Source organism: Aspergillus steynii, assembly GCF_002849105.1.
Source record: "Aspergillus steynii IBT 23096 chromosome Unknown P170scaffold_1, whole genome shotgun sequence".
Taxonomy (NCBI): domain Eukaryota; kingdom Fungi; phylum Ascomycota; class Eurotiomycetes; order Eurotiales; family Aspergillaceae; genus Aspergillus; species Aspergillus steynii.
In genome coordinates, this window is record NW_020194398.1 from 2,536,191 (window position 1) to 2,547,742 (window position 11,552).

The window sequence follows — 11,552 nt, forward strand, 5'->3', positions numbered from 1 at the left end:
TAAAATCATGTATGAAAGACAGGACCTGATGACATGGACGGCAGGCACTCTTGGCCTTTATACTGAGGAATGTGATAGCGTCATTCTACATCCACGGGGTAGGGCTGCCAAAGATGCCCAACAGCAAAGAACGCCTTGTCGTTGTGCATGAGTCTTTATTTGACGATGTGGTTGAAATTGATTCCTTTGTGGGAGGGCACAAAGACATGGGGGGCTGACAGCAAACATGGCTGGGCCCGGGCGATGACTGGCTGTGGGAAAGTGAGGCCGGGAGTGCATAAGTTCAGTAGAAGAAGCTCCGTCCCCTCGGGAGGTAGGCACCTTACTGCTACTACGGAGGAGGTAGCCTGGGCACTAGGACTAGGCAGCCTGGAGAGATGGTCAGGTGACTGCTCACGGCGATTGGCTGTGGGGCGTCCATCCCGCTGTACATCCGTCATTTCTCTTCACCAACGCACCTCCTGCTCTGTCTGCTGCTCTGCCATTCACTTGGCCCTCTTCTCCGTTGCCTCATATTCACCTGCATCTTGACACTGGATCCCCACTCCCCTGCTCTTCTTCGGGGTTCCCGCTCTCCTTCCATCCCCATACCTCTTCCTGGTCTCACCTGGGTCTCTCTCTTGCCTCCGAAGATCTCGAGCCTCGATTTCGCAAAGAACCGAAAGAACCGACCAAAATGTCGCTGTGTCAGAATCGCCTGACTGAGGAGAGGTATGTAGCAGCCGGCCCCCAGGACCCGTCGCATCCTCTCCAATTCCGCCCTTGTCGCAGCCGCTAATCGCGATCTTTCGACCCCGCACAGAAAGCAATGGCGCCGTGACCATCCTTTCGGCTTTTATGCGAAACCCAACCGCAACGCGCAGGGTGTCTTGGACTTGAAGAAGTGGGAATGTGGAATCCCGGGAAAGAAGGATACAATCTGGGAGGGTGGAATGTTCAAACTGGATGTCACTTTCCCCGATGGTGAGTCCTGCCGGGATGCGTCCTGAGTGGCGTTGTGTTGGGAATTGAGACTAATCGGCGATTCCAGAGTATCCTACCAAACCTCCTAAATGTTCGTCTGCCGACCCCCATCTCTGACGACCTGCACATCCCGGCAGAGCTCGTACCCCGTTTCCTCCTTTTCTATCTACTTGCGCCTGTCGAAAAGAGAAAAGCTGACCAGGTATCTGCGCTGTCGCAATCAGGCAAATTCAACCCTCCTCTCTTCCACCCCAACGTGTACCCGTCCGGCACCGTTTGCCTTTCAATTCTGAACGAAGAAGAGGCCTGGAGGCCCGCCATCACGATCAAGCAGATTCTGATCGGCATCCAAGAGCTCCTCAACGACCCGAACCCCGAATCGCCGGCGCAGGCGGAAGCCTACAACATGTTCCGAAGGGACCGGGCGGCGTATGACAGCAAAGTGAAGCAGATCGTGAAGGACAACCCGGGGCATTAAGGAAAGAGCGGGGAAATGATTGGGCAATGCGCTGGTTCTTTTTCCTTTTCTGTTCCATGATATCCTCTCTTATGTCTTTTCTTTTTTTTACCCCCTTTCTGTTCGGCTGCCATCTTGCATTTTTGCTCTTGATCTCCTGGATTTGTGTCGATCTCGGATGATTTTCTGATCAATATCATGAACCTATAAGTTGGGTCTTTTGTGAGGACCGATCGCAAGACACTTGCTCATGCGGGAGTTAGCCAGGCTGCATATCGCATTCTGTGGCGACGGAGCATCTCTTTCTTTGTCTTCTACTAGCGAGCAAGGAGTTTAGAATCAACTAAAATGGGTGGATATGCATGGCGTTTAAACCGGTCTTTTTTTTCTGACTTGGGGGTTTTTTTCTTCTTTTTCTTTTCCTTTCTTTGGCCATTTGACTTCGCCACGTACGGGTGATGTAGAAGTTTGACAATTGATTATAACCGGGCATATAACCACCCATTTTTGCCGCCAGCCAATTTGACTCAGGTCTAACATCTTGCAACTAGGTATCTATGCAAGGCATGGGTATTGGTGACGGATTGGGCGGTGGGCCCAAGGCCAAGGCCACGGCTCGGTCGAGTATATAATAAGCGCCAGCTACCCTTATTGATGAATGATGCAGCAGGAAGCACATTTCACCTACCTGCCTGAGATACCGATTTCCCCTCCCCTACATTCTTCAGAAATGACTTTCAAGCAAGACATTCACATTGGGCAGACTGTACTTGCTGGGTCACACATCTTAGGTGTGTCTTCTTTTCTCATACTAGTAGTTTCTGTCTAACCCGATGGCAGACCTGAACCAGAAACTGCACACTGTCCCCGACTGTAGAGGTCCATGTGCACGCTGTTTGCAGCGGCCATACCCAAGTGCCTGGGTTCATCCCGCGTGCTACGACATCTTGCGGAACAACTATGAACCCGCCACAATGCCTACCCTGGAAGATCTAAAGAGGTTGGCTGATGCAACCAAGCCTCTCTATAACTGTCAACATAAGGAACACAGAGAAACCGAGTCGGTTACAGAAGGACTCTTCAGCAATCATACGAGGGAAATCATCCAAGACAGCTTTAGACAAGACTTGTTGGCCCAATTGCCGGTTGAAATAATAACTATGATCTCCGAACTACTTACTCCATGCTGGTACCTGACTGTGCTTGGCGAGGCACGTCGATTGATTGAGCACCTGAGGGATAAAGGTGGGACCCAGAGTAAGCAGCTGAGTTTAGCACCGGAGATGTGGATGTCCAGAATAACATACCGCGGAACCTCTTACGTGACCCAGCTCAGCGGCAAACCGCTCGAATCAACAGGCCCCTCCGAACAACGCCACATCAAGCTACCTGACAATATCAGCACGATAATTCTGTCAGTTGACTGCATTGGTACACGCGGGATCCAATTCGTGGATCAGAAGTCGGATCCCACGTACGATGGGTCACCATGGTATGAGGTTATGGACGTGAGAGACGATGACCTGGAAGTCGGTGTGAGCTACGATGTATAGTTCCTCAACCGCAGTAGAGGAGCAGAAACTGACACAAACACACATAAACAGGGCCTTTACATGAGAGGCATTCAACTCACCTCAAGTAATCCATCGACATACAGGGCCTGGAGCTCTCCTTTCCCGCCTCTATTTCACCCATGGAATTTCTACCAAGTCCGTCCTAAATCTCGCCTGGACTACATTAAATTCGATTCCCACACCCGAGGTATCCTTGTCTGCTGTGCCAACTCCATGGCTGTTGGGATCCACGGTTTTTCAGATGTATCGAAAACATTTAGAGAATTCATCGATTTGATGAATCGACGGATGGGTAACAGCTACAAGCACTGGATTTACTTCCCACTCAATACCCATGAACATATAAAAGCAGCGTGGATCCGGAAGTTGAGAATGTGCCGTGGGCCGGCCTCTAACCCTGTCTTAGTAGTAAGTGCCTCCCCGTTCCTCCACCATAAGTGAGGATCACCAGTCAGCTCGCAACCTCGCTAGGAAGAACGATCACATTCGGACCCCAATTTCCAGCTCGAATTCTCGATCAATACGAGTACCACCCTTTGGTGCGGGACGGAGACGGGGCGATTTCGGGGATTTTCCATGACGGATTGAATCCAGCCGTAAAGTACACATCGGAATTTGGAGTGACCTGCAATGGCCAACGTCATGTCGAACCGTCGGAGCCTCCACCCATGGACACACCCATCTCTGAACCCCCGGCAGTCCCTCCCGGTCGAGGCTCGATCGCCAGTACGTGGTACATGACCCAGGCACCACTCAAAGACCTCGTGAAGGTACGGGTGTGCAGGGATCGAGAACAGCCACACCGTCCATGTCTGGGTTTCCTTCTGTTTTACAGCGACGGGCATATTGAGTCGATCGGACAGGTGCGCTGGGACTACGATCTAAACCAAGAGTGTTCTAGGCCTTTGTACGTCGAGAACGGCGTCGTCAGTGGACGGGATTACATCAAGGACATCCGAAGTGACATCGATGAGACTGAGATTCATGGAGAAGAAAGCAGATGGCAAAGGCTACCAGAGCATGGGATCATCGTTTGGCGGATTAGCCAGGTCGGTGACAGAATAATCACACATGCTGACCACATAGAAACGCACAAGGCAACATCGTATTCTGAGAATCAATATCATGAGATGCGCTCGACCGCGAGAGCCAGCTGGTAACCCAATTCTATCGACATGGCCGTACAGTCTTCATCGTTTGGACGGCTCGTCTGATGAGTTGAGCCTCTGAGTGCAGCTCAACTCACTCCCCCGACTCGAACATAGGGACAAGGCAGCTATCCAGTCGAGAGCACTGCTACTTTGCCTCTCGTGCCAAACGATGTGAATGCAGACACAGATTCAAACTCAGGGTGTTTCCCGAGATATGCTATACAAGCGTCGAATGCCCGGCCCTCGAAATTTTCGACATCTTGAGGCCCGGCGTTCAAGGCTTTCGCCCCGTGAAAGGCGAGGACATCTCGATTGCCATCCCCACCGAAATACTCTATTGCTACATATACCTGTCAAGGGCTATGTCCTTCCGGGGGAGTCTCTGGGGAGATAACCCATTCCTTCTCCCCAAAAAGGTGTCTGCTCCATGTGTAAGTCCATAGTATGGCGGAAGCCCTTTCGTCCGAAGATTGGGCCTGGGCTCTCAGCCAAAGGCCCATGAGGACTTCGTCGGTGATCAGAGACACTATCTTCTGATAGTTCGTTGTAGAACAAGATGTCGTCTTGGTGTCTTTCACATACCAGTCAGGCTTAGTTCGAGGATTGCAACCCTCTGGGTTGAGCTATCCTTCGTTGCTAACTCTTAGGTTATGACTTGGCATATTAACAAAGCTTTGTAGGCAGAGGCTTGATCAACTGAGTATGATAGGTTATTTTTATTTTTATTGTTATTTTTATTTTTTTTTTTTCTTCCAGTCGTGAATTTAGATGCTGCCGACATCTCACGTAGTATCCGGATGAGGGACGACCAGAAAGGCCGAGAGCGGTTATCTTATCGGTGAGTCAGTCGAAAGATTTGTGGCCGAAATCGCCCCTCGATTCCGTTTCCCGCCCCGCCGAACAATTTAAACCTTTCCTTCTCCCTCGCTCTTCCCGCTTAGTTAATTCCACTCTTCTCTGCTCGCTTTCCCCGGCTGCTGCTCCTGCTGTCTTTTCTCGTGCTCGTGTGCAGTCAATTGCTTGTAGCCAGCATGTGTGGTATCTTCGCGTGTCACCGGTAGGTCTCACTCATTCTCTGTCGCCTCCGTCGATGCTCGGTCAACCCCCGCGAAATTCCGGGGCAGAAGAGGATCGCCTCTAGTATAGTGTCATTCGCGCTGACCACCTCCTCGACAGGCACCCCGATGTGCAAAAATTCAAGCCGACGGCTTTGCGCATGGCCAAGGCGTAAGTTTCCCTGTTCTTGCCAAATGGCAGAGTTCTGGACTGACCCTTTTTCTTTTGTTAGTTTGCGCCATCGCGGTCCCGATTGGAGTGAGTCACATTGGTGCTGGGTATACCGTCATTGCATGTTAACAGAACGACAACAGGTGGAAACTTCATTTCCGAGGGAACTCAGGGAACCGGTGAGTCCACCTTTAACGACCAGACACTGCTTCCTCGGTTGGAAAGCTAATTCCCTCGGCAGTCCTTGCCCACGAGCGTCTGAGTATCGTCGGTGTCGGTACGTACTATGCCAAGAGTCCCGCTGCCGAGTTTGCTCGTTTAACACCCTTTTCCACAAAGACTCCGGCGCCCAGCCCCTGGTCAACGACGATGGCTCCCTTGCCCTGGCCGTTAACGGCGAGATCTATAACCACCGTATTCTGCGGAAGCACCTCAAGACCCAATATACCTTCAAGACCCACTCGGATTGCGAAGTGATCATCCCTCTGGTATGTACATCGGACTTTGGAAGGCTTGGGACGTATAACGAGAGGCTGACGAGCGTTAGTACATGGAACATGGCCTCGATGCCCCCAAGTTCCTGGACGGCATGTTCTCCTGGGTTCTCTATGACAAGAAGGAGGACCGAGTTATCGCCGCGCGCGACCCCATTGGTATCACCAGCTTCTACATCGGCTGGTCTTCTCAGACTCCCGGTGCCGTCTTCTTCGGCTCCGAGCTGAAGTCGCTGCACCCCGTTTGCGACAAGATTGAGGCTTTCCCTCCTGGCCACGTCTATGACTCCAAGACCGGCGCCATGAAGCGGTACTTCGAGCCCAACTGGTGGGACGCCGAGAAGATTCCCTCCACCCCCGTCGACTATAAGGTCATCCGTCATTCCTTGGAGAAGTCGGTGCGGAAGCGTCTGATGGCTGAGGTTCCCTACGGTGTCCTGCTGTCCGGTGGTCTGGATTCCAGCTTGGTTGCCTCCATTGCCCAGCGTGAGAACCTGCGCTCGCAAGAAGCCGCCAAACAGGCGCTTGCGAACCAGACCGGCGACTCCGAGCTGGTTGGTATCGATGACAGCAACGAGTTGTCCAGCGTCACTACGTTCCAGCAATTGCACTCTTTCTCCATCGGTCTTCCCGGTGCCCCGGACACGGAAGCCGCCCTCGAGGTCGCCAAGTTCCTGGGAACGAAGCACCACGCCTTCACCTTCACCATCGAGGATGGTCTCAACGCTCTGTCGGATGTCATCTACCACCTGGAGACGTATGATGTCACCACCATCCGTGCATCCACCCCCATGTACCTGCTGAGCCGGAAGATCAAGGCCATGGGTGTCAAGATGGTTCTGAGCGGAGAGGGTAGCGACGAGATCTTCGGTGGCTACCTTTACTTCCACGCTGCCCCCAACCGCGAGGAGTTCCACAAGGAAACCGTCCGGAGAGTGAAGAACCTGCATTTGGCGGACTGCCTCCGCGCGAACAAGTCCACTTCCGCCTGGGGTCTGGAGGCCCGTGTTCCTTTCCTGGACAAGGAGTTCCTCGAGGTTACCATGGGCACGGATTCCAAGGACAAGATGATCACCAAGGACCGTATCGAGAAGTACATCCTGCGCAAGGCGTTTGACACCACCGATGAGCCGGACAACAAGCCGTACCTGCCCGAGAAGATCCTCTGGCGCCAGAAGGAACAGTTCAGCGACGGCGTTGGCTACAGCTGGATCGATGGTCTCAAGGACCAGGCTGAGTTGCAGGTCACCGACGAGATGATGAAGAACCCCAAGCCCGAGTGGGGCGACGACATTCCCGACACCAAGGAAGCGTATGTTTTTGCCTTTTTTGAATAGGACGCAGCGAGTGAGATGGTCGGACGTGACTGACTGTCTTGAAACAGGTACTGGTACCGCACGATGTTCGACGAGCACTTCCCGCCCTACTGCGCCGGCACGGTCGAGCGTTGGGTTCCCAAATGGTCGAAACAGACCGATCCCAGTGGCAGGTGAGTACTGTTCATGGCGCCGATTTCAAAGCCTTGTCCCTCGGAAGAGTTGCTGATCGTTGCGTCTTCAGAGCCATTTCCACCCACAACGCCAAGTACGACAGTGCCGAGTAAAATGTATGAATGTTGGGATGCTACCTGGGTTAGGTCTGGACTTTTGGCATAGAAGCATGCATAGATTCGTTACTACCTGAGATGCTCAATTTGGGACATCAAAAAAGCGTTATTCCGCCCGGGGCGAGGCCGATGAGATCGGTCTCGTCTCCCGGGAAACCAAAACATAATTGATTTTCCTCATTTCTAGGGGTGAATATCAGGCGGGGAAAGAATCCCCGAAGTAGGTGTACAAACCTTGACCATGATTAGTGTTCGTAAACTAAGGCTGAATTAAGTTCTTTGGTGGTGGTGATCATGGGCTGGATCGGTCAGGAACCCATGGATGAGTCTACCGATTCAGGCTGTTGCGTAGGACTGTGAACCGAACGGAGCAGCGGTCAAGTTGTAGGCAGGCAGTCTGAGAGAAAACCCCTGGAGGGAGGAGGTAAGACGAGAAGACACGGCGAAGAAGTGCCAACAAACCGCTGGTCCATGCAAGCGCACAGGCATCCCGCGGGCCTTAGTCAGAGACCGGCCCCAGGCTGCCAGGCTGCCAGGCATCGACGTCACGGGACTTTGCGGCTTTTGCCGGCAGGCGGGCGGCAGCCAATCAGAGCGGCAGGCATTTCCCGTGGCTTCCCCATTGTTTGGCGACTCAACCTCACGCTCTTCCTTGCCCGGTTCCCCATCGCTTTTCTCTCCTTCCTTCCCTCTCCCCTCCATCATCCTTCCTGCTTCCATTCTCATTCCGACGTAATCCTCTCTTCGTCCCCCCCCCTCTTCAAAATGTCTGCTCCTGCTGCTTTCTCCGACATCGCCAAGGCGGCCAATGATGTATGCTCTGAATTTCACTCTGGCCTTTGCCTGCTGTCCAACTTGGCTGGGGACAGCTCCTCGGGAAGGGATTTTCGTGCTAACCACCGGCGCAACAGCTCCTGAACAAGGATTTCTACCACACCTCCGCTGGTATGTATCTTCTCGCCTTTCCTCCGTCCGCCATTGCGATCGAGCATTTAAATTTAGAGCGCATTAACTAACGGAGTTCTTTAGCCAGCCTCGAGGTCAAGTCCAAGGCCCCCAATGGCGTCACCTTCAACGTCAAGGGCAAGTCCGCCCACGAGGGTCCCATTGCCGGCTCTGTAAGTGTCCCCAATTCACATGCGACACCAACCCGCCTCTGACAGGTCTCTCTGAATAGCTCGAGGCCAAATATGTCGACAAGCCTACTGGTAAACGCCCCTTACGACGCAAACCACCTGACCCCAATTGCACACCGCTGCGCGAGTCTAAGCCCATGAATTTCATGGTTTCATGCGGTCTGGTCTCGTCCAAGCGGCTTCTATTCTTCTTCACTTCAAGAATCAGCGATCACGCAGTCAGGCTAATATTTCGTCCTCGCTCAGGCCTCACCCTCACCCAGGCTTGGACTACTGCCAACGCCCTCGACACCAAGCTCGAGCTGGACAACAACATCGCCAAGGGCCTGAAGGCTGAGATCCTGACCCAGTACCAGCCCGCTAAGCAGTCCAAGGGCGCCAAGCTCAACCTCCACTTCAAGCAGCCCAACCTGCACGCCCGTGCTTTCTTCGACCTGCTCAACGGCCCCTCCGCCAACTTCGACGCTGTCCTGGGCCACGAGGGCTTCCTCGTCGGTGCTGAGGGTGGCTACGACGTCCAGAAGGCTGCCATCACCAAGTACTCCGCTGCCGTTGGCTACAGCGTTCCCCAGTACACCGCTGCCATCACCGCCAGCAACAACCTGAGCGTCTTCGCCGCCAGCTACTACCACCGCGTTAACGCTCAGGTCGAGGCCGGTGCCAAGGCCACCTGGGACTCCAAGGTCGGCAACTCCGTCGGCCTTGAGGTTGCCAGCAAGTACCGCCTGGACCCCTCTTCCTTCGCCAAGGTAAGTGATCTTCTAGCCCGATAGATAGACCCCCAAGACAAGACTAATCAATCTCCGATGAACAGGCCAAGATCAACGACCGCGGTATTGCCGCTCTGGCCTACAACGTTCTCCTGCGCCCCGGTGTCACCCTCGGCCTTGGTGCTTCCTTCGATACCCAGAACCTCAACCAGGCTGCCCACAAGGTCGGTGCCAGCTTCACCTTCGAGGCTTAAGCGTGGCCTCCATATATCATTGGCGCCCCGTTTGCTCTTGGGAACTTCCATATAGCCTGAGGATCGCAGATTTTGAAACATAAATAATTGCTAGATATGTCGTCAGGATTGCGTCTGAAGAGGAGGGACATTCTGGAGTGAGTGGGTCGGTACTGAATGTCATTTCTATTTAATTATGTATCGTAGCCATGGACGATAACTGTATATCAATCAAGTCTACATTTTCTTTGTTGAGCTCGAGGGATGGTCCGAGTTAGAATATGTGAGGAATCTAGTAATGAATTATATATTCTATGTACATTGAACCAAAGATCATGCGCCGTGCATTGGTGATGGAAATGCACTCAGCGCAAAGTCATACAAAAGTCCCTTGGTCTACCAAAGACACTGGTCTGAGGTTGATTCTCCAGAGGAAGCGAGGAACTCAAGAAGATCTATTCTTCTTTCCGACGCGCAATGGGCTTGCCTACCCTGCTACCTTTCTCCGCCGAGGATCGAGTTATACCCGCCAGGCCAGCCGTCACCACCAGCATCCCGCAGACCACGATGAAGCGCATGGCAAAGTCCCCCGAGGTGCCGATGTACTGGTCGGTCGTCGCCGATCCCATTTCGCGAGACCGGCGCTGCTGTCGCCGAACATCCTCCGCCGTCTGCGTGCGGTGATGGCCCCGAGCATTAAAATGATACACGGGATTCCGATCAATGAATGACGTGGGATCGTCTTCGTGCACACGACCACTTGCTCCAGCACCGGCACCGGCACCACCAGCACCAGCGGCCCCAAACCCGGCCCCGGGTGGCGGTTTCCGATTCCCATAGCCCCCGTGGGCATAGAAACTGGGTGGCGGACCCCGGAAGGGACCGCGTCGCTTACTGAGGCCGCTGGCGGGTCGGGACCCGGCGTACGACGCCCCTGTGTTATGGAGATTGGCGCTGTGGCTGCTATAACTGCCCATGGGGTGCTGGCCGGGGGCAGCGGTGCTGTGAGTGGACATATGATGGGCTAGGATGCCGTGGTCTCGATCGTAGGTGGCGCGTTTGGTGTGGTTGCCGAGGACATTGTAGGCGGAGGAGATGCGGGCGAAGCGTTCGGAGGCGGTGGGATCGTCACGGTTGCGATCGGGATGGTGGCGAAGGGAGAGGGAGTAGAATTGTCTATCATTGGGAAGAGAAGGAGCGAGGATTAGTAGGGGCTATTTCTCAAATGACGTTGCCATTGGGATTGACGGTGGGTGGTAAGCAAGCCAGTGTGGAATGGTGGGAGATCAGATAAGATCTCTGGGTTCTTCGACGATGGTCACGCGAGGACCAGCGTTTGGCAGGCCATGTACAAGGGGCTGGAAGGACTGTGCTGCTCACTTCTTGATCTCCGCTCCCGATGCCGTCACCGGGACTCCCAGGATGTCATAGTAATTGGGTTCTCGGTGGGCTGCATAGCGAAAGGAGGCAGTCGTAGAAAAGGTGGCTGCGAGCTTGGGAGGAGGCGACTGGCGACGACTACTGCGAGGGGCAATCCGGAGTCGAGGGACGGTCCTCACGCGGGAGAATAGCATGCCGGTGATGAGAAGGGTTCACATTTGAGAACTGGGGGAGATGACGAGAAGTAGAGGGGAGAGGCAGACGGAGAGAGCCTGAGCGAGAGCGGAGGGACTGAGGCAACGAGGCAAGAAGGCACGAGTGGAATTCCGCTGATCGGCCTGCGTCATCGGTGCCTTAGAAACGAGGGTCGCCGTCCAGAGGGCCAGGAGGGCGTGTCCGGTGGGGACGGTTATGCCACCGACCGAATGGATGTGATGGCATGCGAATTCTGAGCGTAAGAAAGAAACGGGCCTCCAAAAGGCCCCCCAGCGTCCGTAGTTACAAGGCGTAGCAAGTCGGCCTCTTGATTAAGTCAGTCTTGGCGCCTGAAATCCCGACTCTTCGGCTTTTCCCCTCATTTTTCTTTCTTCCGCTCGCCAAAGTCTGTCCGTCCCCAACCAC

General features: G+C 53.9%; 5 protein-coding genes across 5 annotated transcripts; 4 read left to right on the forward strand and 1 right to left on the reverse strand.

The window, feature by feature from the left end:
• Positions 1-355: 355 nt before the first annotated feature.
• On the forward strand, positions 356-1,783 carry P170DRAFT_432045 (E2 SUMO-conjugating protein UBC9). The gene is made up of 4 exons (XM_024848177.1): positions 356-711; positions 803-963; positions 1,031-1,054; positions 1,188-1,783. Exons 1-4 carry the CDS (start codon positions 677-679, stop codon positions 1,439-1,441), a joined length of 474 nt encoding a protein of 157 aa, XP_024709708.1. The 5' UTR covers positions 356-676; the 3' UTR covers positions 1,442-1,783.
• A 367-nt stretch (positions 1,784-2,150) lies between these two features.
• Positions 2,151-4,224, forward strand: P170DRAFT_469873 (uncharacterized protein; the record flags this gene model as incomplete). The annotated part of the gene is made up of 5 exons (XM_024852683.1): positions 2,151-2,211; positions 2,261-2,967; positions 3,025-3,402; positions 3,450-4,025; positions 4,081-4,224. 5 exons carry the CDS (start codon positions 2,151-2,153, stop codon positions 4,222-4,224), a joined length of 1,866 nt encoding a protein of 621 aa, XP_024709709.1.
• A 678-nt stretch (positions 4,225-4,902) lies between these two features.
• P170DRAFT_505171 (asparagine synthetase B) lies at positions 4,903-7,894 on the forward strand. The gene is made up of 9 exons (XM_024854266.1): positions 4,903-5,202; positions 5,322-5,372; positions 5,434-5,459; positions 5,516-5,551; positions 5,614-5,649; positions 5,712-5,860; positions 5,920-7,178; positions 7,251-7,355; positions 7,427-7,894. The coding sequence occupies exons 1-9, from the start codon at positions 5,177-5,179 to the stop codon at positions 7,467-7,469; spliced, it is 1,731 nt and encodes a 576-aa protein (XP_024709710.1). The 5' UTR covers positions 4,903-5,176; the 3' UTR covers positions 7,470-7,894.
• Positions 7,895-8,202: 308 nt separating this feature from the next.
• On the forward strand, positions 8,203-9,805 carry P170DRAFT_397831 (porin). Its single transcript, XM_024846194.1, has 5 exons — positions 8,203-8,285; positions 8,384-8,417; positions 8,502-8,590; positions 8,650-9,357; positions 9,423-9,805. Exons 1-5 carry the CDS (start codon positions 8,238-8,240, stop codon positions 9,570-9,572), a joined length of 1,029 nt encoding a protein of 342 aa, XP_024709711.1. The 5' UTR covers positions 8,203-8,237; the 3' UTR covers positions 9,573-9,805.
• A 201-nt stretch (positions 9,806-10,006) lies between these two features.
• P170DRAFT_343975 (DnaJ domain protein) lies at positions 10,007-11,125 on the reverse strand (the record flags this gene model as incomplete). Its single annotated transcript, XM_024843437.1, has 2 exons — positions 10,007-10,727; positions 10,932-11,125. 2 exons carry the CDS (start codon positions 11,123-11,125, stop codon positions 10,007-10,009), a joined length of 915 nt encoding a protein of 304 aa, XP_024709712.1.
• Between the last annotated feature and the right edge of the window lie 427 nt (positions 11,126-11,552).